Raw genomic sequence first — 23,478 nt, forward strand, 5'->3', positions numbered from 1 at the left:
AGGTAAGGCAGGAGGGTTCGTGAGACCACTTACTCTAGCCTACTAATCTCCCAGTCAGTGAGAAACCCTGCCTCAAAGGATCCTGAGGAGAACACTTGAAGCTGACATCTGGTCTCCACAAGCACATGCGTTCATATTCACACGCACGCACACACAGATGTGTTAAAAAGACATCGTAGCAGTTCTAACAAATGATGGATTTTCACACGATGAATTCGAATGTTAGTCTCACGAGACATGCATAAACATGGACTCAACATGGCCGCGGGCTCGAGCTTACAGGATCAAGCAGTAAGGCTCTTAGAACAGAACACAAGAGGAAACCCTTGAGACCTCGGGACAGCTGAGACCCAGTTTGTGAAAGAAAAAAAATGTATCCATTTTTTTTTTCTCCACAAAATGTAAAAAGTCTGCACTTCAAAATACAGATGGACAAATGGAAGCACAGACAGACTTGGGAAACTGTTTGCAGAACACATATCTGACAAAGAACCTGTGTCCACAACATGCACCTGTGGGATCATTAATAAGCAGACAAAATCCACTTAATATATGTAAAGTATCTAAACAGACATTTCACACACCCTGAAAGATGTCAGTGACTCTTAGGCACGTGGAAAGACGGTCGATGTGTCATTAGTCACTGTGGAAATGCAGATTAAAGCCACAGGGGACGCTGTTACACCCACCACATTGATTATACTTTTAAAAAATGGAAATAGCATGGATACGGAGAAACGGGAACCATCAAATGGTCTAGAGGAACTGTCAATTATAGCCACTTTGAAAATAACTTGGCAGTTTCTTAAAAAGTGAAATGTGCATTTTCATATCACCTAGGAATTTTAAACATTTTCTCCAGAGAAATAAAAGCAGCGAAACATATACAAATGTTCATAGCAGTTTTGTGTTTTTGTTTTTATGTGTTTTCATGTTTTTAATTGGATATTTTCTTTATTACATTTCAAATGTTATCCCCTTTCCCCGGTTTCCCCTCCCGGAAACCCCCTATCCCATCCTCCCTCCCTCTGCTTCTATGAGGGCCTCCACCCACTCGACTCCCACCTCCCTGCCCTCGATTCCCCTACACTGGGCATCTATCAAGCCTTCATAGGACCAAGGACCTCTCCTCCCATTGATGCCTGACAAAGCCATCCTCTGCTACATATGCTGCTGGAGCCATGTGTACTCCTTGGTTGATGGCTTAGTCCCTGGGAGCTCTGGGGAATCTGGTTGGTTGATATTGTTGTTCTTCCTATGAGGTTGCAAACTCCTTCAGCTCCTTCAATCCTTTCTCTAACTCCTCCATTGAGGACCCTGCATACAGTCCAACAATGGTTGGCTGTGAGCATCTGCCTCTGTATTTGTAAGGCTCCCTGCCAGAGCCTCTCAGGAGACTTGCTTCCGTTTCCATCCATTAAAATTGGGAAAAATAAGAAGTCCATACATCTAAAGCAACAGTAGGACTCTGACTACGGTGTGGACACCGTGGGAAACACAGCATCGACTGCGGAAGCTCTCGGCAGGTGCTAGTTCCACTCAATCTACTGTGATCCAGGGCTAATGCAGCTTAATTCAGATCTGAAGAAGGTTTTGGATTTCAGTGTGTAGAGAAAACAGCGAGCCTGGTGCAAACAGATCCTGGGATCCTGAGGGGCTACATCTGTACATGGCCGTCTCATATCAGTCTTGAGCTTAGAGCATCAGTGCCTCCCAGACAAGGCTGTTTCCTCGTGGTGGCATAGTCCTGAAGTCTGTAATGTGGAAGCAACTGGTTGCTCCCACCCAGGTCCAGCGGGTGTTTAGACAACATCCACTATCATCCAAGTCTAGGTAATTTGGTGCCTCAGAAGAGGGCCAACTCTCCCAGTCTAGAGGGCTTTGAAACGATGCCTTTGTGAACCTCTGGAGGCTATGTAGATGCAGGGGCAAGGGAAGTTATCAAGGCAAGGGGTACCACTTGAGGAAATCTCAGAAGCAAGAGGGAGCTGGCTGAGTTTGGGCTAGTGTTGCTGTGGAGAGCAGAAAAGAAGCAAAGGTCAGGGTCTTTGGAGATGTTTCAGGCGCCACAATGAAGTTTCACTTATCTTGAGGACAAGTGGTGAGGAGCTCAGAGCAGGTGGTAGAAAAAGCTCAGATATCCTTGCTTGGTCCTAAAAGCACCTGTGTGCCACCGCTCCTAGATGTTGTGACCCGGGACGAGCATTCAACCTAAAGGGTGCTGTTCCTTGAACCACATCCACGCTTGTGGCCAGCTGAAAAACCACCTCCCAGCTACCCTGAAGGGACTTAAAAGGCATGCCGTGGCGGCTGAGAGCCAGTGGGGCTGGATCTTAGAAAAGCAGGAGACTTGTAAATATTTCATAAACTTTACTCTGGGCGCCTGCCCTGGCCGAGAGCCCATTCGGTAAGGCAGGGATGCAGAGGGGCAGGTGGGCTGGTTTCTATAGCATCGCCCCAAGGAGAAACTGACAGCGCCACTTGCGAGCTGAAGGAGGCAGGGCTGGCTTCAGAAGCTCCTGCTGGGCTCAGGACCCCTCGTGCACTGAGCTCACTTTAGCTGCAGCCAGGGATACAGCTGTGCTCAGTCTGAGCGTGGCTACCCGCCACAGCGGCGACTGACAACTGCTCAGCTGGGAGCTTTTTGCAAAGCGCTGTATTCCTAAGCAGCGACTCCTCACCCAGCTTTGTCGATTCTGGATGGAGAGGAGAGGGTTTTTCTCTTCTGGAACACCTGAGCTGGGGTTTTTACCTCCTTTCTGATTTTAAGTAGTTTCCTCCGTGAGAACTGAATTTCAAGTGCTCCTCAAGGGTAAACGCAGCGCCCCTGGGCTGGAGATGAGAGAGGGCAACAGCTTCTGAGGTTGCCTGCTAGGGGCTCTGAGGTGCCTCCCCCACCATCACCCCCCCCCCATTCAAAATGCCATTTAAAGCATTTGATACCTTCAAAGAAAAAATTTTGAAACCTGGGAAGGAAGGAGTGAAGAATGTCGTGGGAGATTCGCTGGGGATCTTACAAAGGTAAACTCTGAACTCAAACTTTAGGTTGATTTCTGAGTAGCTTCACATTGCTTTTGTCTAAGATATTTTGTCGTGTTTATAAAAGTGCATTTTAACGGGGAGGGGGCGGGTCGCATTAGACGGTTTCTGGTGCCTCCTCTAGAGTCAAGTTTATATCTGGACAAAAACGGTGCGTGGAAAGTATTGGGTCTTGCCAAGAATGCACAAGTTTCCGGGTTCAATCCTCAGCACCAGGGTGTGGGCTGGGAGGGCTTATTCAAGTCAGGAATATACCAAGACAAACACTCTGTTTTATCTGTTGAATTACCGCTTACCTGTTATTCTGTTAGGAAGATCACTCACTGCTGCTGGTATTATTTTTTATGCTTGTTATAATAATCAAAAGGAATTTTGGAGTCAGAATTTCATGTTAATTCAGTAGCAATGGTGTGATTTGAGCTGAAATAACTTAAGAGAGTTTTACTATAAATTATAGTCAAATATTTGCAGTATTTTTTTCAGTTTTAGACCCAAATACATAATATAAAACAAGTGAAATGTCTTTTCGTGATATCATTCTCAAAAAGGAGAGTGGCTGCCCTGTAACTTGTAGATGGTAATGTAGAACATTATCATTCTATAAGGGAGAAAAATCTTATGTAGTAGCAGTGGGAAAATTCCAAGACCGTCAATGAATTCAAAGAGATATTTAGTCCATGACAGAATCAACATTTTTAATATCAAATATATTACTAATAGTAGGAGAGTTTGCCGTGTATGAATGGTGTCACATTTTAATTTGTTCCTTTTTTTTGACAATAGCAAATGTCTTCTCATGTGTTGTGAGTTAATCAGTAGTCATTATGTGCAAGGTAACATGATTTTATTTTCATTTATTTTTATTTCTCAGATATAGGGAATGTTAACACTAACCTTGATATCTTTTCTCTTTTGGTGTTTGAATAATTATTTCTAATCCTAGTGAGAAAAATGACATTTGTCTTCTTCTTTTAGCTTTTTTTTAACATAAATTTCAAAGCATTAGTGCTCAAGAGACCGCTTCTAAGTAACCTGCATGAGGTCTGAGAAGCTTCCTGTCTCTTGTTTTTGCACCACACACTCCTCTTGATGCTGAATTTTTCCTGTGTCTCTTCTGATGAAGGTTCATCCCATAAGAGGCTAGAGTTAGCAACCGTCTCACTTCAGTAATTAGAAAGCTTCCCTCTGAGATGCCAGGTCGTCACGTGCAGGGGAGGACTCCGTGAGAGCACAGGAACCAGCCAAATATAGAAAATGATTATAACATTTTTTAAAATAAGTCTTCCATTTTTTTAAGTGAGTCTTCTGCCGATCACTCTCCAGGTAGCATCTTCCTGTGGTGGTGCTCACTTGATAAATGCAAAAGGAAAGCGCATTAGTGTAATTGGCTGACCTGAGGGATAACAAAGACATCTGACAATGTCAGGAATGAAAACCCTGGCTTTGGACCAGGGTCAGCACTGCCCTCCCAACATCTTCTGAGTCTGTGAAGATCTGACAGAGAGTACTTAGTTCTTAGAAATGGTAACTTTGAACCCCAGTTAAGTTGTTATCCACCATCTTTCCCATGAGTTCATTCTTCCCATGAGAGACATACGGTCAGATTTTGTCCTCAATTATTATACATTGGGTTTTATCAATAAGAAGAAGGGGCATTTGATTCCCATCTCATTGTAAACATATTTAACCTTAAGCAAATTTCTGCGTGATTGCTTTTTTGTGTGGGGGGGACTTTATCCTTTTTGAAAATAGGAAGCATCAATTGTAAGAGTGATTTCTAAGGTTTGGTTCGATGATTTGTAATAAGAGATTTTTGTTTATGAAGCCACTAGTCAGGTTCATGACTGAATTAGTAATTTCTAAGTCACACAGCCCACTTGAAATGGAACTATGAGTCGGGGCTCTTTGACCAGCATCTGAAGCAGTGGTCTTCAACCTTCCTAATGCTGTGACCCTTTAATACACTTCCTCATGTCGTGCTGACCCCCAACTATAAAATTATTTTGCTCATACTTCATAACTGTAATTTTGCGACTGTTATGAATTATAATGTACATCTCTGATATGGAAGATATCTGATATTCAACCCCCAAAGTGGTGGAAATCTCCTTGAGGTTGAGAACTACTGGTCTGGAGACTTGTACCATAAGAACAGCGAGCACAAGGCTAGGAGGAGAATACACTGAACAAACTCTGGGCAGTGCCATTATTGACACAATACCGATGACTTTAGAACGAACAAACCAAATCCAAGATTCCGTGTGTTCATTGGTGGACCTTAGGTGGAAATTGCTGGCAGGGAGGGAAGGAGAGTACTCAATCCTCAGTCCTGTGATCTCTATCAGAATTTTTGTTTGTTTGTTTTGTTTTGTTTTTTTCGAGACGGGGTTTCTCTGTATAGCCCTGGCTGTCCTGGAACTCACTCTGTAGACCAGCTGGCCTCAAACTCAGAAATCCACCTGCCTCTGCCTCCCTAAGTGCTGGGATTACAGGCATGTGCCACCACCACCCGGGGAAGCTCTATCACAATTAACCAGACAAGCTCTGGTACAAGTCTAGAAAATGGTTACATGCAAAGCCTCCTACTGTGAGCCCAGCATAGAAAGAGGCATTTCCTCCTTATTCCCGGACCACCAGGTGATTGAATCTAAGCTTAACAGTGAAACAAAGTATCTTTTCTGTTTCCAAGGGCATTGGGAGGTCAGAAGCCCTGCTTTTAACTACGGAGGTGAAGGGAGTTATAGGTATGATCCCATCAGAATGTTTAAGACTGTGACTCACATACATTAAACAAACAAACAAATTAAAACAAACAAACAAAAAAAAAGACTGTGAGTGCCACCTCAATGGAATTCCGAAGATTCTCTTTTTAAATCATGGGCTGCTCCTCCTGGTTTCCGGGAGTGGTCACCAAGCAGGGAAGCCTTTGAGAGTTAGCACTTGGGTTTGATTACAGTCAGCTTTTTCTGGAGAATGGGTTCTGTGGAGAAGCAGCTAAATAATTGCTCAGCTGAAGGGATAGTGAGAGTTTAGAAGTTTGGAGTGAACAAAGATTCCCCACCCTTATCCCCGGAGCCTTGGGCTGTGTAGTTAACATGGAAGGCATTGAACTTGGGGGGTATGTCCCAAAATTAGCTTGGAAATTTGTTCAGCTTTGGTGACAATGGGAGCATTCCATGACTGTTCATCCATAAAAATATAATAATTATGGCAAGCACATACAATATTCCAGACACTATAGTTTATTTAATACTATTAAAAACCCCGCGAAGAGATTACCACCTGTGCAATTTTATAGATGAAGAAATCAAGGCACAGAGAGGATGACGGAGTTGTCCAAGGGCACACAGCTTACAGAGAGCTTAGGTTTCAAACCAGAAGTTCTATGTCAAAATTCTTTTTTTTTTTGCCACATTATTTTTTAATTGACATATAATAACTGTATATTCGTGGGGTATGGGGTGATGATTTGATGCATTATCCGATGTAATTTTCACATCAAGATAATTAACACTCCAATCTCCCTAAGCATCCAGTATCCTTTGCTTTAGGAACTTTGGAACTCCTCTTGTTCTTTATAAATTAGATAATAAGTTGCTGTAAACTATGGCTGACCTCCATTCCGCACTGCTTTCTCTTCCCTTTCTAGTTTCTGGTGAATATTATTCTACACGTGGCTTCTGTGACATCACATCTCTCCTTTCCCCTCCCTCCCCCTTCCCTTCCTTCCTCTTCTCCTCCCTCCCTTCTTTTCTCCCTCCCTCCCTCTCTTCCCCCCTCCCTCACCTCTGTGTAGCGGGGTGACTGGAATCGAACCCAGGTCCTTACACATGCTAGTGTTGCATTTCCGTAATAAACAGATGCACCCTGTCCCACCATCAAAGATCCCTGTTAAAGATGCTCTGAGATGACATGAGCCTAGAATCCCACTGCTGTGATGTCCGCGATCTATCTGCATGACCCACGGCAAATACCATGGTGATGCCGGGTGACTCTACTAAGCCATGCCAGACCACACCCCATCAGCGCTCACGACACCCCACAAAGTTCAACTTCATTCCACCAATGTCTTCTCAGTCCACTCTGGACTATATAGACTTCTTGGCATTTTCTTTTTACCGAGACAGGGTTTTCTCTGTGTAGCTTCGGCTGTCCTAGAACTCAACTCTAGATCAGGCTGACCTCAAACTCACAGAGATCCCCCTGCCTCTGCCTCCCAAGTGCTGGGATTAAAGGAGTGTGCCGCCACTACCTGGCGGACTTTCTGGTGCTTATTGGAGTTCCTCTAACCCACTGTCCTGGCTTTCATAAAGCCTGTTCCCAGGGAGAGTTATTCTAACTTAACCTTGCCCCTCTCGCCCACTTCCCAGTGCCTCTTGCTTCCTTTGGTTCTACCGCTGTTAGGCAGGATTCTCTAAAAGCAGCGTGTGAGTCAGGGAGTTTGTGGGAACCTGAACTATAATCCATGAAAACCAAACTAATTCATAAAACGTAATGGAGGAAGCAAGGCAGGGTAGGAAAGCCAAGAGGGCTATGCAAAGCTGTAGTCCCAGGCAACCGGCAGGGTAGGCTGGGGAAGGTAACCCGCACGAGGACCAGCCTTGTACGTCGTCGATGCATTAGTCAGTCAGGGGCTGTGAGCTCAGCAGGCATGGAGACCCCGTACCTGTGGACAGTTTTAGAAGGGATGGCTGTGCTGCTTAGCAGCCCTGAAAGCAGAGGCTATGTGGCTGCTCCAGGCATGTGCTGGCCTGGTCATCTTGCCCATGCATCGCAATGCCTGAACAGCCAACCATCCCATGACTCAGACCTACTTGGCTTCTCTCGGAGATGATGAGTCCTTCCAGGTTCATCTGCTCCCTGGCTCCATGCTCTTAATCCCCGAGATATCTTCCAGAGAAGCTACCAGAACAAACCGTAGGTCCCACTGTCACGACTGGTCTTTCTTCTTCCGCTTCTGTTGGAATTGTTTTGATTGCTTCCACTTCTGTTGGTTCCCCTGGGAAGTTGACCCTGACCATCAGCCTGGAGGAATCTGAAACCAAGATGATATTTCCTTCCTGGGGCTTGGTTAATGAACCTACCCAATTTCAGGTAACGTGAGACCAAAGAGCACCAGGGGATGTCTCAGTAAGTATCTGGGTGCCAAAACATTTCTTCTTTCATGATAAAGCCACAGTCCTAATCTCTCCTCAGGACCAGGATCCATTTTGCTTGTTGATGTGGTGATCCTTGGTCTTTCTGTCGTGTTTTGTGAGGGCCTCAAAGTGGCCAGGCAGTAGTCATAGCCGTTCATTTAATGGGAGGTCCTTTGTGTTCCACACATGATCTTAGCCAAGAGGTCAAGAAGCGATTCCAAGGTGCTGGAGAGATGGTCCGGTGCTTGGGAGTGTCTACTGCTTTTGCACAGTACCCACGTTCAGTTCACAGCACCCACATCTGGATGGAAGCTGCGTATAGCAGCAGCACTAGGGGGTCCATTACTCACGCTGGTCTCTGTAGGCACTGCGCACATGTATACACCCACACAGACACATAGACACACAAAAATAAAAATAAAATCTTAAAAAAAAAGAAATGCTTCTATGAAGTTCCAAATGGGGTAGTTCTTCCTGGTGAGCTAGGATCTGTTAAGCCATGAGCTGAACTCTGGAGACCTAAGTTACACCCCAAATGTGACGGAGGAGTAAGGGTGGGCAGGGGTACTTCTCTCATCTTTTTTCTCAGCCTTAGTCATTCCAAATTAATTAGTCTATGATTATCAGGGTGGGATGCAGGAAGGCATGGTGGTAGAGGGGTAGCTGAGAGCCTTATATCCTGAGCTATGCTATAGGCAGCAGCAGAGCAGAGAAGAAGAGGGAGGGGAGGGGGAGGAGAAGAGGGAGAGGGGAAGGGAGAGAGAGATTGGGCCTGGTGTGAGCTTTTAAAGCCTCAAAGCCCACCCCCAGTGACACACCTGCTCCATCAAGAACACACCTCCTAATTCCTCCCAAACAGTTTTCCCAAATTGGGACTAAGCATGCAAATATCTGAACCTGTGGAAGCATTTCTCTCTCTAGCCCCCAACATTATGTCTTCATAGCTTTGATCGTGCCAGCTCATGAAAGCTATTTTTGACTATATTGTTTCTTGATATCCTGTGTTGAAGTGGTCCTTGTACTCTCCCCACAACCCTCCCCCCACACCCCACTCAGTTGCATGCCAGGACCTGGGCCTTATCTACTAGAGAGGCGTGGCCTTGTTCTAGAATGCATGATGTTGTTCATTGAGATTCTGTTAGGAAGCTCATAGGATACTTTTCCTCGTATGGAGTCATAGGTGTTCCAGCAGTGAGATGACTTTTACTACATCCTGGGTTGTGGTCCACTTTCTTGTTTTTGGATCTTACCTAAAACTAACAATTTTCAGAGTATAGTTTGTATCCTGGAATAAATATGTCAGAACAATATTCCCTAGTGTTCAGTACAGTGTGTCTAAAGCTCAAAGAAAGTCACTAGGCTATGCATATCTTTAAATAGTAGAAAATACCAAGTACAGCAATTTTTCCTTTACTTGGGAGGGAGTGTTCTGGAATGCCCTGAACCAAGTTTGGATGTGTGCATATGTTCATGTGTGTGTGTATGTGTGTTCATGTGTGTGCGTGTGCATGTGTTCATGAATGTGTGTGCCTGCATGTGTTCATGTGTGTGCATGTTTTCATGAATGTGTGTGCCTACATGTGTTCATGTGTGTGCATGTGCATGTGTTCATGAATGTGTGTGCCTACATGTGTTCATGTGTATGTGTGTTCATGTGTTCATGAATGTGTGCCTACATGTGTTCATGTGTGTGCATGTGCATGTGTGTGTGCATGCATTTGTGTGTACATGCATGTGTGTGTACACACCTATAAATCCTTAAAGCATCTATTTGTCATACTCAGAAGGATATGTATTTTATGAGTAATTGGTATTGTTTTGCTAATGAGCTCTATAAAACACTTTATCCACTTGTCATAATGGACCACTGTGGTATTATTATACAAAAGTTCCTGAAGGTCTGAGACTATGAATCACAATACATCTCATAGATCTCCCCACTGGGACTTGCTTCCAAGGATGTACCTTGAGGCAGGGTCCAGATGTGAGCCTTTAAGGTTTGAACTCTCAGGTCTCTTTTCTAACCACAGCCAGGAGATAGATTCCATTTCCTCCCCCACCTCTCTCCCTCCTCCTCCTGTCTTCCTTCTCCTCTCTCCTCTCCTTCCCCACTCCCCCTCCTTGCTCTCCCCTTCCTGTTCTTTTCTCCCCTCCCATCCTCGCTTTTCCTCTTCTTCATCCTTCTCCACTTCCTCTCCCTCCTTCCCTTTCCACCCACCCTCTCCTCCTCTAACCACCATCCTCCCAGCTCCTTCCCCCCTCCTCTTCTTTACTCCCTCATTCCTTCTACCTCTCTCCTTCCTCCTCCTTCTCTTCATAGAAGATGGACCCAGGGCCTTGTTCTTGTGAAACACACACCCTGCTAGGTCTCTGCACCAGTCCTGGAAGTTTGTTGCTGCTTTGCTTCTGAGACAAGGCTAAATAGCCCAGGCTGACTTCAAACTTGGCCTTCCAGGTAGCTGGGCTAATAGGTTCTAATGATAATGCCTGCACTCCACCCCTCCCGAATCTCCCTGTATTGCCAAGTCCTAGGCTCAGTCCTCCTACCCTAAACTTTTGAGTAGATGTTATTATGGGCATAGGCTACTGTCTCTGGCTTTTTATATTTTTATATTTTTCTGAATTCTCCAATACATATGTATGACACCCAAAGTCTTTAAATGCTTGGTTTAGGTGTACTATGTAAAGAACCTGGGAAAGGACGAGTTTCAATTTTGGACATGGACATATGTAATGTGCTAACATACAGAAGTTCTCTTGGCTTCCATGGAGCGGCCTACTGCACCACCCAAAGGGCTTGGTCACAATCAGCAGATGGATAAAGGGTATCCACCTTTGATAAAGTGGACAGGAAGTTAGGAAGGCAGGACCAAGCCTGGATGCGGGACCTGCAGAAGGAAAGCAGTGGGAACATCCTGTATGATGCCACTAGATTGTTCTAGATGAAACATCATTACTCCTGATCATGTCTGTTGGTACCAGTTATGGTTTGTTGGGAGTCCTCTGGCTGTGACCATAGGGCAACAGCTGCCTCTCCATTGCATAACCACCCCTGGCACTGTCCTTCTTCCTGCCTGTGTTCTCTTTTTTTTCTTTCTCCTCTTCCTCCTCCTCCTCACCTCTCCTCCTTTCTTCCTCTTTCTTCCTCTTTCTTCCTCTTTCTTCCTCTTTCTTCCTCTTTCTTCTTCTTCTTCTTCTTCTTCTTCTTCTTCTTCTTCTTCTTCTTCTTCTTCTTCTTCTTCTTCTTCTTCTTCTTCTTCTTCTTCTTTTTCTCCTCTTTCTTCTTCTCTTTCTTCTTCTCTTTCTTCTTCTCTTTCTTCTCTTTCTTCTTCTTCTCTTTCTTCTCTTTCTTCTTCTTCTCTTTCTTCTTCTCTTTCTTCTTCTTCTCTTTCTTCTCTTTCTTCTTCTTCTTCTTCTTCTTCTTCTTCTTCTTCTTCTTCTTCTTCTTCTTCTTCTTCTTCTTCTTCTTCTTCTCCTCCTCCTCCTCCTCCTCCTCCTCCTCCTCCTCCTCCTCCTCCTCCTCTTCCTCTTCCTCCTCCTCCTTCTTCTCTTTCTTCTCCTTCTCCCTTCTCCTTCCTCTTCCTCTTCTTCTCCTCCTTGTTCTCCTTCTCCTTCCTCCTCCTTCTCTTCCTCCTCCTCTTTCCTTTTCTCCATCTTCTCCTTCTCTTCCTCTTCTTCTTCCTCCTCCTTCTTTTTGTTCTCCTCCTTCTTCTCTTCTAAATCTCACTCAAGTGTTTCTGATACCAAAGCATCTACCTGGACTATGAAGATAACTTCCTGAGACTCCAGAAAAAGCATTTTTTTTCCCATTGTTCAGGCAAGATCAGAGTCTCAATACACAGTTAAAACTCTGGGCAACCATGAATGCCATTTAATTACTGAATTTATTTGTTCCCAACTAGGATTTTTATTTTTCTATTTTTCATAGTGACATGGGTAAAAAAAAAATCTTTTTTTCCATTTTGACTTTTAACTGTAAGTATACTGGAAGTATAGTGTGGCAATAGGGAATGGTAGGGATTGTAGCAAAAGGGAGACCCAGGAGAAAGGGTGCAGCAGGAGAGAGTGTGGATTTAACAATTCTAGGTCTTGAAAAGTTTCAAAAGAAACAAAGCCTCCGTTAATTTCTAGACCAAATGATGATTTTTAAACTCTGGCAATTAATTCAGATTCCAAAACCACTCTCCGCACACACATCATGCATGCTAGATGTGACTGTTGAACTTGTTGGTGTGTCACCAGTGACCTAAGGTTTTAGAATTAACAACAAGAACAGCAGAGAATAGAACTTGTACTGGGGCAGGAAATAGCAAGTCTGCCTGAAGGACAGGGCAGGAAAGGGGGAAACTACAAAACAGCGAGGACTGACCCCTGAATGCTGAAATTGCTGGATGCTATGGTGTGTCCTAATCCAATGTGATTGCAGATGGTTGGTGTTCTTGTAAGAAGACACTTGAGAGGCATCGAGGATGCAGACCAGTGGTCCTCAGCCTCCTTTACTGTGACCCTTTAAAACAGTTCCTCACGTTGTGCTGACCCCCAACCATAAAAATATTTTTGTTGCTACTTCATAACTGCAATTTTGCTACTGTTATGAATCTTAATGTAAATATCTGTGCTTTCTGATGGTCTTAGGAGACCCCTGTGAAAGGGTCATCTGACTCCCAAAGAGGTCGAGACCCACAGGTTGAGAACCACTCATGTGCGTAACCAAATACTCACTGAAAAGCAATTTAAGTGGGGGAGAGGTCTGTTTTGGATCCTGGCTTGAAGATACAGTCTAGCATAGTGGGGAAAGCATGGAGGCTAGAGTGGATTATGGCTGTAGAGGTTCAAGAGAGAGGCTGCTTGTTCACATCTGGGTATATCAGGAAACAGACATGGGGCAGGAAGCAGGGCTAGGTTATAAATCTCAAAGCTTAGCTTGGCTCTTACTCCAACTGTACTGTATAAATAACACACACACATATATATGTTATATATATTATATTACATATAAATATATTATAATATATACAATATATTAATGCATATAATATAAAATGCAAATATGAAATAATAATATAAAATACAAATTACATACACACATATATATATAGGGTTTCTATTCTTGCACAAACATCATGACCAAGAAGCAAATTGGGGAGGAAAGGGTTTATTCAGCTTTTTTTAAAAGCTCACTTAAAAAAAAAAAAAGATTTATTTATTTATTATATGTGAGTACACTGTAGCTGTCTTCAGACACACCAGAAGAGGGTGTCATATCTCATTGGATGGTTGTGAGCCACCATGTGGTTGCTGGGAATTGAACTCAGGACCTTTGGAAGAGCAGTCAGTGCTCTTAACCATTGAGCCATCTCACCAGTCCTGGGTTTATTCAGCTTACACTTCTACATTGCTTTTCATCACCAAAAGAAGTCAGGACAGGAACTCACACGGAGCAGGAACTTGGGGGCAGGGCTGATGCAGAGGCCATGGAGAGATGTTATTTACTGGCTTGCTTCCCCTGGCTTGCTCAGCTTTCTTTCTTATAGAACCCAGGACTACCAGCCCAGGGATGGCACCACCCACAATGGGCCCTCTACCCTTGATCACTAATTGAGAAAATGCCTTATAGCTGGATCTCATGGAGGCATTTCCTCAAGGGAGGCTCTTTCTTCTGTGATAACTCCAGACTGTGTCACGTTGACACAGCTGGTACATATATATTCTCCCTTAATTCCAAACACCATCTTGAGAGGACTTAACCCATTTGACCTGGAATCTCACCATAAACACTTATCCAACGCTGGCAAGTGGGTGGAGTCTAAGCACTCATGGAGTGATCTTCGGGTTCTGCTCGTGTGCACGACCGACATTGAGCTTGTTTCTTCTCAAGTGAAAAACCCTCTCCATAGTCCGTGGGACATTTGGATCCACTGGCAGGTTAACTGTTCTGAAAATGCTTGAAGACTTCTCAGGCTATGTTCCCAGCCAGACCTCAGGGCTTAGACTATTACTAGACAAGCATACATATGAACCATGCAAGGAACCTCCTAGTGTGTAAAAGACCCCAGCCCACAGTCTGCAGCTTTCTATATCTGGAGAAACAACAATGCTGGCTGTCACCCTGGAAAGAATGAAGCATCTCTGATCTAAATGAACAACCACAGGCAAACATGGAGAGATGCCAGAGTGGTCTAAACAGCTATTATGGATAATTAAAGCCCTCCATTTCTCAAGAAAGGAATTCTTTTTTTCTCCCTTATTCATGACCAAGTGGGCCCTCCATCCTTCATAGAGAGATTATTTGAGGGTAGGAAAAATACATTCTCACCCCATCTCTGAGGGCAGCAAGTCTGGAGTGACGTGTGGGCTGATGCCCCAATTCCGTTCAGCTGAACGAAGACTCATTGTCTACATGAACGGTGCTGAGTCCTGGGAACAAAGACGAGGTGGGGGCTTCTGCCCACCAGGTGGGGCAGGTCTTCATTCATTCCTGCACATATGCATTCATTCCTGCACATATGCATTCATTCCTGCACACATGCATTCATTCCTGCACACATGCATTCATTCCTGCACATATGCATTCATTCCTGCACATATGCATGATGTGGTGTATTTACTCTCTACCCCTATGCTGAAGAAGACAAAAAAAAAATCACATCTCTAGCTCTCAACATGATAAGCATCCAGATAGAGGAAAATGAAGTCGTATGGTGCCATGGGATGCGGAGAATGTGCTTAGCACGAAACAAACAAAACAGAAGCCACAGCAATGCATTGAATGCAGAGGATAGGGTAGAGCCTATAGGTTAGTCCATGCGTATGCCTTTATTGGCTGTGAATTTTACTCTTTGTAGCAAAAAACCTTAGCAGCTCCATAACCTATTTGTTATAGAAGTGATGGGAGATTCAGAATAGCTGAGATACTTGCCCAAAGGCACACAGCTACTCAGCACAGCATGTTGTCTGACTGTCTCAAGTGTGCTTTGTCCCGGTCTTCCTCTTTGAGCTTACCTATGTAAAAACACCAACCCAACCCAACAACAGCAAAACACACCAAAATCGCAGCAATGTATTTATTTTATTTCCGAGACAGGGTCACATTATGTAGCCCTTGCTGTCTAGAAAGTCACTGTGTTGACCATACTGGCCTCGAAATCACTGAGATCCACCTGTCTCTGCCTTCAGAGTCCTGGGATTAAAGGCATGTTTCACCAGGCCTGGCAAATTTAAGTTTTTTAATCATTGGTATGTTTCTGTTTTGCTTGCTTTTTATTTTTATTTTTAGCATAGAAGATGAAGCCCACAGTCTTATACACACCAGGCAAGTGTTTCTTCACTAAACTATGCCCTCCCACTATTTAAATATTTTTGAAACAAATCAATCTGATTTTTTTTATACCTTCTCTGATAAAAATGGAATCTTCGCCATTTTGATGTCTTCTCACCTCCATCCAGACTGAGCAAATGCCTCACACACAGCTCAGGAGGTCTCTCTAGGATCACATTTGCTTCTGACCCTGTGGTCTCTTAAAGCAGTGGCTCAGCTGTCCCTTTCACAAGGGAGACTGAACCACGCACCCAGTGACTTAGTTGCTCTGTTCAATCAGTCTCTGCCTCTATTATGAGGGAGTGGCTTCAGATCAGTCAGCTCTAGATCCTGTTGTTCATAGAGCCTGCCCTTCCTGCATCTGGGGGATCATTACCCTTTTTACATTACTACTGTGACCCCCATAGTGTTGTGCATTTTCTTGGGAAAGTCTCAGATTATCTTAGCAGGTACTATGCACAAGAGGATGCTCATGTTGATCTCAGGATGTCTGAGCATGTCCTGTGTACAAGAAGGTGCTCCTGTGTTGATCTCAGGATATCTTAGCAGGTACCATGTACAAAAGGATGCTCACGTGGATCTCAGGATGTCTTAGCAGGTACTTGCACAAGAGGAGGCTTATGTTGGTCTCAGAATGTCTTAGCGTGTAGTGTGTACAAGAGGATGCTGTGTGCATTTGGGTTTCTAGGCAGCGGACTGTAAGACAGGACTAGAAAAAAGAGGCACATGCTGAGAGAAACCGAGGAGGTAGCGGGGTGTTTCTGGGGGAGCATCCAGACCACGTGCTGTCTGTGGACAGAGTGGGAAGGGATCCAGGTTAGAGAGAAGCATTTGAGGTCATGGTACACAGCTTCGTCTAGTGACTGTTACTGGGTATGTGTGCATCTTCCTTCCCTACCAGCACAGGAGGTGGAGGAGAGCAGAGAGCATGCCACATTCAGCACTGCTCTTTGTCAGTGGCACAGTGCCTGGCACATAGTAGGTGCTTAGTAAAAGTCTGCTGTGCTGACCCGAATCTAAAGACTGTATGTTTTCCTGTACATGTGCTTCAAACCTTGTCAAAAGAAGCTGCCAAAAGTATCTTCTGTATGGATTCGTGGGGAAAGGAAAGCACTTTGTTTTTATAAACTGTTTTATTAACAATTATATTAGCTACTTATAGTAATCTAATATTTATGAAAACAGAATCATACTCAGAAGGATTACAGTGTCACAGGAAACAAATAGCTCCTTTTGTGTGTTGAATATGTGTGTACATATGTGTGTGTATGTGTGCCTATGTGTGGGTGGGAGTGGAGGTCAGAGATTGACTTCTAGTGTCTATTTCAACTACGATCCACTTTATTCTTGATTTTGTTTACTTATTTATTATTATTGTTAGAGTATGTGTGCACATGTGCATGCACACCCATGCATGTGTGTGCATACATGTGCTTGCCTCTGTGTGCCTGTGAAGGTAAGAGGACAACTTTCAGGAGTTGGTTCTTTCCTTCTACTCTGGGACCCGAGGACTGGACTTAGGTCCTCAGGCTTGCCTGGCTGGTAATTTTCCCTTCTGAAGCTTCTTGTCTTCCTTCTACTTTATTTTTGAGATAGCGTCTTCATCGAAGCGGGGCTCATCAGTTTGTCTAGGTTGCCTTTATCTCCTTCTCTAACCTTATAATTACAGACATGCTCTACAATGAATGCCTCAGTTTTTTATGGATGCTGGGGATTCACACTAGGGTCCTCACATTTGTACGGCAAACACTTACTGATTGATCTCTCCACTACACAAACAACTCTCGTTTCTTAATTGATACTGTACAGTTCACTCAATTACTTTTATTGCTGGAGAAACAGGTAATGGGCTACAAGAACATACTATCACTTGAACCTATAGAAATATGTGGAAATAACCTGCAAGTGTTTTTTTTTTCCTTGCATATAATCTTAGCAAGCTTCAAGTGACTCTAAAATAAAGGTGTCCCGTAACAGTTGGCTGGACCACACCATGAGGTTGTCCCATCTTTCTTTCAGCAGGAATTCAGTATGGTGTACTGTTAAGGACATGGATTCTGTCTCAAATGAGATCTCCTCTGTCAATGGCACTGAGGTATTTCACCTCACTGGGTTTGTGTGAGATTTAAGAGACGTTTTTCCTTTTTCTTTTTTTTTTTTTTTTAAATAAGGCCATGCTCTGCAGTCCATGTTGGAATCAGACTTGCTTTGGCATTCAGATTTATACTTAAGACCCTCCTGCCCTCACCTACCATGTGCTGGGATCAGAATAGACACTGCTGACCTCAGCAGATTTGGGTGATTTCGCCCCTATGAAATTCTAGCACAATGTCCAGAACATTGGTCATTTCAACCACAATTCTCTACTTCAATCATAATGATGATGATGATGATGATGATGATGATGATGATGATGATAAGTTTTACAGCAGAAGCTGAGCACTCCTGTGGGCTTCCTCTTTTGGTTACTTGGCGCCATCTTTATTTTTACTTTGTGCATCTTGCCTCACCTTGAATACTGGCTTTTTTTTTTTTTAATTCTCTGTCTGTTCCTTTCATGATGAAGAAAAATTGATGGGACCAACGAGGAGGGAGATACCATTGAGCTGAATGAAGAAGGACAGCCCGTGCGGACATCCAGAACACGCCTCCCTGTCTGTGACTGCAGCTGCTGTGGCATCCCCAAGCGGTACATCATCGCTGTCATGAGCGGCCTGGGATTCTGCATTTCCTTTGGGATTCGGTGCAACCTTGGAGTGGCCATTGTGGAAATGGTCAACAATAGCACTGTGTATGTGGACGGGAAGCCAGAAATTCAGGTCAGTGTGGAGCTACAGCAAGAGGGTCTGTGTGTGTGTGTGTGTGTGTGTGTGTGTATTCATTGATTGGTGTAAGAAACACATGGAGTGACAACCCCATTCTGGGTCCAGGACATGGTGACAGGGATAGAATGCTTCCTAACACCGGCTGGGACCTTGGGCTCCGGGAGACATACAGTATAAGTGACAATTTTGTATGTCAGCTGCTATACCAGTGTGACTGTACTAAATTCTTGGGCTCCCCTAGGAGTGGATATACCATGATTTTGCTATTGTGACTTTCCAGAGAAAGTGATGGCTGAACCAGACAGATATTTGGTGGGACAGGAAGAAAAATGTTTGAAAAAAAAAAAGAACATTGTATGCAAAGAACTGTAAGAGAGACAGACAGACAGACAGATAAGCCATAATGTGTTAGGAACATGAGAACCTCACTTTTTGTGTATGTGTGTGCTATGAACCCCCTTGAACAACTTAGTGAAACTTTGGCCAAAGATAATGTTTGAAATCTTTAGTATAATAGAAAAAGGATTATACAGGGAGGTAATTATATTAAAATGTAGAACATGTTTACAAGTTAAATTTATGAGGTAGAAACTCCGGGCTTCCTTACCAATACATCAGATGGCAAAACCTAGCAAAGTGCCTGAAATTGCTACAATTTTAAGGTCGAAGTATAAACAATAGCTTGAGATCATGGCAATAACTATAATGTAATTCGAATGTGTTTCTGCCTTTTCCCTCATGACACAGTTGTGGGACTGATATTGCCATGTTTTTAAACTATGCTTATATTTGCAGACATTCTAGCTTTCAGTCAACAGGCAATAAAGATAAAAATACTGACTTTTCTATAGTTTATTAGAACACTCTACTGCAACTTTGCAAAATCGCCCATTGAGATTGGAATTCCAGGGAAAAGGATGGTTCTAGAAGCTTAAACCAAAGGAACTCACCCAAGAACATTCTATTCCAAAGTTTTTACCCCAGAGATTATGCAAATCAATGAAGTGTTTTGCCAAGTATCTTCATGAAGCTCTTAATAAAATATTATATATTAAGTTTTAAAAAACCCTGACTTTTCCCCATCCAAGTTCTTAGACACAGGATCCCTCCACAGATCCCAGGATGATCCCTGATCAATAGGAAGAGACCTCTAGACGTAGATAAGCATTGGGACTCATTTAGGTTCTGGTACTGGGCTGGTGTTGTCATGCGAAAGCATGAAGTTATTTAATAAACTGTTTCATGGATGCTGGAAACATAAATCTAGTTCATTTTTTTACCTAGGCTTCATAAGTTATGGAATGAGTAAATGAAAATGTCTCCTCATGGGCCACTCCATAACTGTCTAGTTCACTGAACCGAACACAGACTCTGAACTGACTGTGGTAAAGATTGTTCACCTATGGTTCACTGAACTGAACACAGACTCGGAGTTGACTGTGGTAAAGATTGTGCATCAATGGTTCTCTGGATGCTTGTGTTTGGATGCATTGCGTAGATCCGGGTTTCCCATGTTAGTGTTGTGGATGCCATGCTTACAGGGTTTCATAAGAAGACATTGTGTGACATAAAGCCTACTCTGTTCCTGAGTGCTGTGTGACTCTGAGGTGGGGACATGGGGAACTATTTCCTCAGCTGACAACATGGTAGTCTTCTCCTCTTAGACATCAATCACATCTGTCAGTATCACCTAGAACACTCCCCTGCCAAGGGCTGCCTTGGGGAAATTTGATGTCAGTTCATGAAAAAGAGGTCTTTAGCTGGCATGCAGGCTTTCCCCTTTCTTTCTAAGAGATTGTTCTGTCGGAGGGAAACAGCTCCATGGAGATGCTTCCGCCTGCTTTTCACGGCTCAGCTGAGTCTGGCTGAGACAGATAGCCTGTTTAGTCAGGGTGGGGGGGGTGGGGTGGTGGTGGTGGTGATGGAAGGAGGTGAGACAGGGAGAGGACATTCGATGCCTTTAAAATAAAGACTCCGGTGGGGTTTCAGATGTGCCTCACACATATTCTTTCAGCCTTTTGTGAGCAAGGCTAGCTGATGAGAACTTGCCTGCAGAGACACAAGTCAAAAAGAGACGATGTCTGCATTTGTTTGTTACCGGTCAACCGAGTCTGACTTAGGGAATATAAAAAAGACGGATCGGTGCTCCAGTGTGCTCTTCAGTTCCTATGATTGTGCTTAGAGGATCTGATTAAGATCTATAAAATATGTTTTATATCATTTTGTCTTGTGCCGAGGATAGGAGTTTAGAAACTGGGTATAGTGGCTTATTCCTGTAATCCTAGCACTCAGAAGACCGAGGCAGGGGAGTAGGGCTGAGTTCAGGCTGGCTTTAGCTAAATAGTGAGCTCTAAGACAAACTAGGTTACATAGCAAGACCTTGTCTCAAAAACTAACCCAAGAAGAGAGAGAGAAATAAAAGGGAAAACACAAACCTAAAATAGTACCCTAAACAATAGTAGACCCCCTTAATAAGAAGAATAAAAAAAACCTCACCAAAACCAACCAAACAACAAATGTTCATGTTCTAGCAAGCAAAACTAATTTATAGCATACTGTTCCTCTCTTGTCCACACAGAATGAGTTAGGTTTCAGCTGAGTGTGACCAACAGGGTGTCAGGGCTCTGGGTGGCTGGCATTTCTGTTTTTGTTTTTGCTTCATGGGAAAACGTAGTTATTTTACGCTGAGATTTTTTTGTGGAAGCCTCATTTGAGGAGCTGGAGAAGGGCCAGGACCAGAGGAGACCTATGTGGCACACTTCCCGCAAGTGGTGCGATGGAGGACTAAGCTGATGTGTGGCTAGTTGCGTTTTTATTCTAATGCCATGAGTTACCACTAGGTTAAAGTTCAGTGGGCAAGTGTAGCCGTCCAGCAGCCATGGATGAACTGGGTTACCTGAAAGGGTGGCTGGAAATGAAAAGGGACGGGGTGCGAGAGAAGAATGAAGCCAAGACAAAAGTTTCCGATCAAGGCACCACGTTTATTACTCAGCACTGCGTTTATCTAGGGAAAGCACAGACCCCGTCCTTTGTTTCAGGGGAACTGAATGGCAAAGCAATTTCAGCAGGCAGTCTGCTCCTGTCGGAAATTGATTCCACCTTGGTAGTTAAGGTCCAACTGTGGCAAACACTTACGGTCTATTCAGCCTGCTCGAGGCTGTCAGGAAGGGCACAGAAAAGCACGTGCCTAGCATAGGCCAAGCCCTGCCTTCAACCTTGGCACTTCTCCCCTGCAAACTGGTAAGTTAAAGCCCCTGTGGCCCTCAGTAGCTGGCATATGGCAAACAAAAAGCAACCAAAGGCTGAGAAACTTTGCAGTGATTTCTCACTATCCAGGAGTCTTGCAGGGTTTCAGGGATGGACTTTAGGATTTTCCAGACTTACTTTTAAACATCACTGCTCATTGGCTCTGAGATCCAAGAAAGGTGTCCTGGTGTCCTGGCCAGGATGGCTGGTTGTGAAGAATAGAAGTTGAGTGAGAGCTACTCACACTAACAAGGGACGTGCAGAAGACTCAAGTGGAATCTCATGGAAGTGAAGAGCAGATGGCAGGTTGGGAGGGGAAGTTTGTGTGCATGATCCATCGTGTGGGTAGGGAACTGAGGTCCAGAATGCCCTCTACCAAACTGGGAAAGGCATCTTTATGAGTTCTTGAGACAGGAAAAGAACCCCCATGGGAGATGTAGACTCTGTTTTACCCCAGGGGACCTGGAAAATACTTTGCTAGGGTTTCCAGCTTGTTGGCACCACACGCTCTCTCATCTGCTTCCTCCAGTCTGCTCCCGCTCCCCATGTCTCCTGATGACTGCTTTCTGTCATTTACGGTGGCTTCTTCCTGCCCCCATGACCGAGTCCTGTGATCCTGTGGCTCAGCTCTCTATTCTAGTGTCCATCAGCTGTGGTAGACAGAGGGGGAGTATCCTATGGCTAGGGAAGCCGAATTCTCTTGGCAGGAGGAGGCTGAACAGGACAATACAAAGCAGCATGTCTAGCAGCCTTTTGGTAATCCTCATGGCTCTTATTGTGATGGAAAGAAAAGGACTTCTTGCAGATCAAGTGGGTACTTCTATGAAGCACCTATATAAGCTTCCTTTTCTATTATTTCTATTAAGTACCTTTATAACGTTCCTAAGTACCTTAACCCTTGGCCTTCTCCCTTTTAAGGACACTTGCCTTTTGTTTAAGGGTTCAGCTGGCTAATTCTCAGTGTCTCGTTTTGAGACTCTTGGCTTTTTTGCATCGGCAAAGACATGTTTTCTAAATAAAGGAGCATTTTGGGGGCTTTGATATGGGCATCTTTTGGGGTAGATAAAGCACTCTATCTCCAAGCTATCTTTCTGGCCATTCTCTTACTCTTTATTGGAGATAGGGGCTCACTAAGTTGCCCAGGCTAGCCCTGAATTTACTCTGTAGACTAAGTAGGCCTTGAATTTGAGACTCCTGCTTCAGACTTCTGAGTAGCTGTGACGAAAGGCCTGTCCAACTGAGAGCAACCCTCTTGATACACATTTATCGTTGGCTGTGAGTGCAGCGTCGATTTCCAAAGCTTATTCACTAGCTGGATGAATATATATTTTACCCATTGATTAATAATTCTCCATTTCCCTCCTCCCAGTCCCTGAAAAATCACCACACCCTCTTGAAGTCTATCAACTGACAACTTCAGATGCTTCATGTAGGAAGGAGCACACAGCATTGCTCTTTCTATGGCTGCCTGACTTCCCTTGGCATCTGTGTTCTAACCCCATCTGTGCCATTGAGTGTTATGAAATGTCTTTTTATTTTCATTGAAAGTACACACCACACTGTTCAAGTTCATTTGTCAGTGGGCATCTAGGTTGCTTTATATCTCAGGTATCAAATATATCAGATATATCAGATGTCCACAATGAATGTGGGAGTACAGACTTACTTGAGATTCTGATGTCTTTTGGATACTCTAAAGTATAAGTGGTGAGTTTTTTTAGCTAAATTTTTAGTTCTGTTTTTAAGTGTGTGAGGGAATTCTCCTTTCATGAGTGAGGGAACCATTCTGCCTTCCCAACAGCAGCATAAAACATTCCAGATTCTCCACATCCTCACCAGCTCTCTTCTTCCTCTTTCTATATATGTAAGCATACACACACACACACACACACACACACAGACACACACATAC

General features: G+C 43.9%; 1 protein-coding gene across 1 annotated transcript in view; it reads left to right on the forward strand.

The window, feature by feature from the left end:
- The first annotated feature begins 237 nt into the window (after window positions 1-237).
- The window catches only part of Slc17a8 (solute carrier family 17 member 8), a 54,250-nt gene continuing 31,009 nt past the window's right edge, over window positions 238-23,478 (forward strand). Inside the window, exons 1-3 of the mRNA XM_052165052.1 lie at window positions 238-291; window positions 2,256-2,407; window positions 18,062-18,314. Coding sequence (XP_052021012.1) covers window positions 238-291; window positions 2,256-2,407; window positions 18,062-18,314 — 459 coding nt within the window. The remainder of the gene's footprint in view (window positions 292-2,255; window positions 2,408-18,061; window positions 18,315-23,478) is intronic.

Source organism: Apodemus sylvaticus, chromosome 20, assembly GCF_947179515.1.
Source record: "Apodemus sylvaticus chromosome 20, mApoSyl1.1, whole genome shotgun sequence".
Taxonomy (NCBI): Eukaryota; Metazoa; Chordata; class Mammalia; order Rodentia; family Muridae; genus Apodemus; species Apodemus sylvaticus.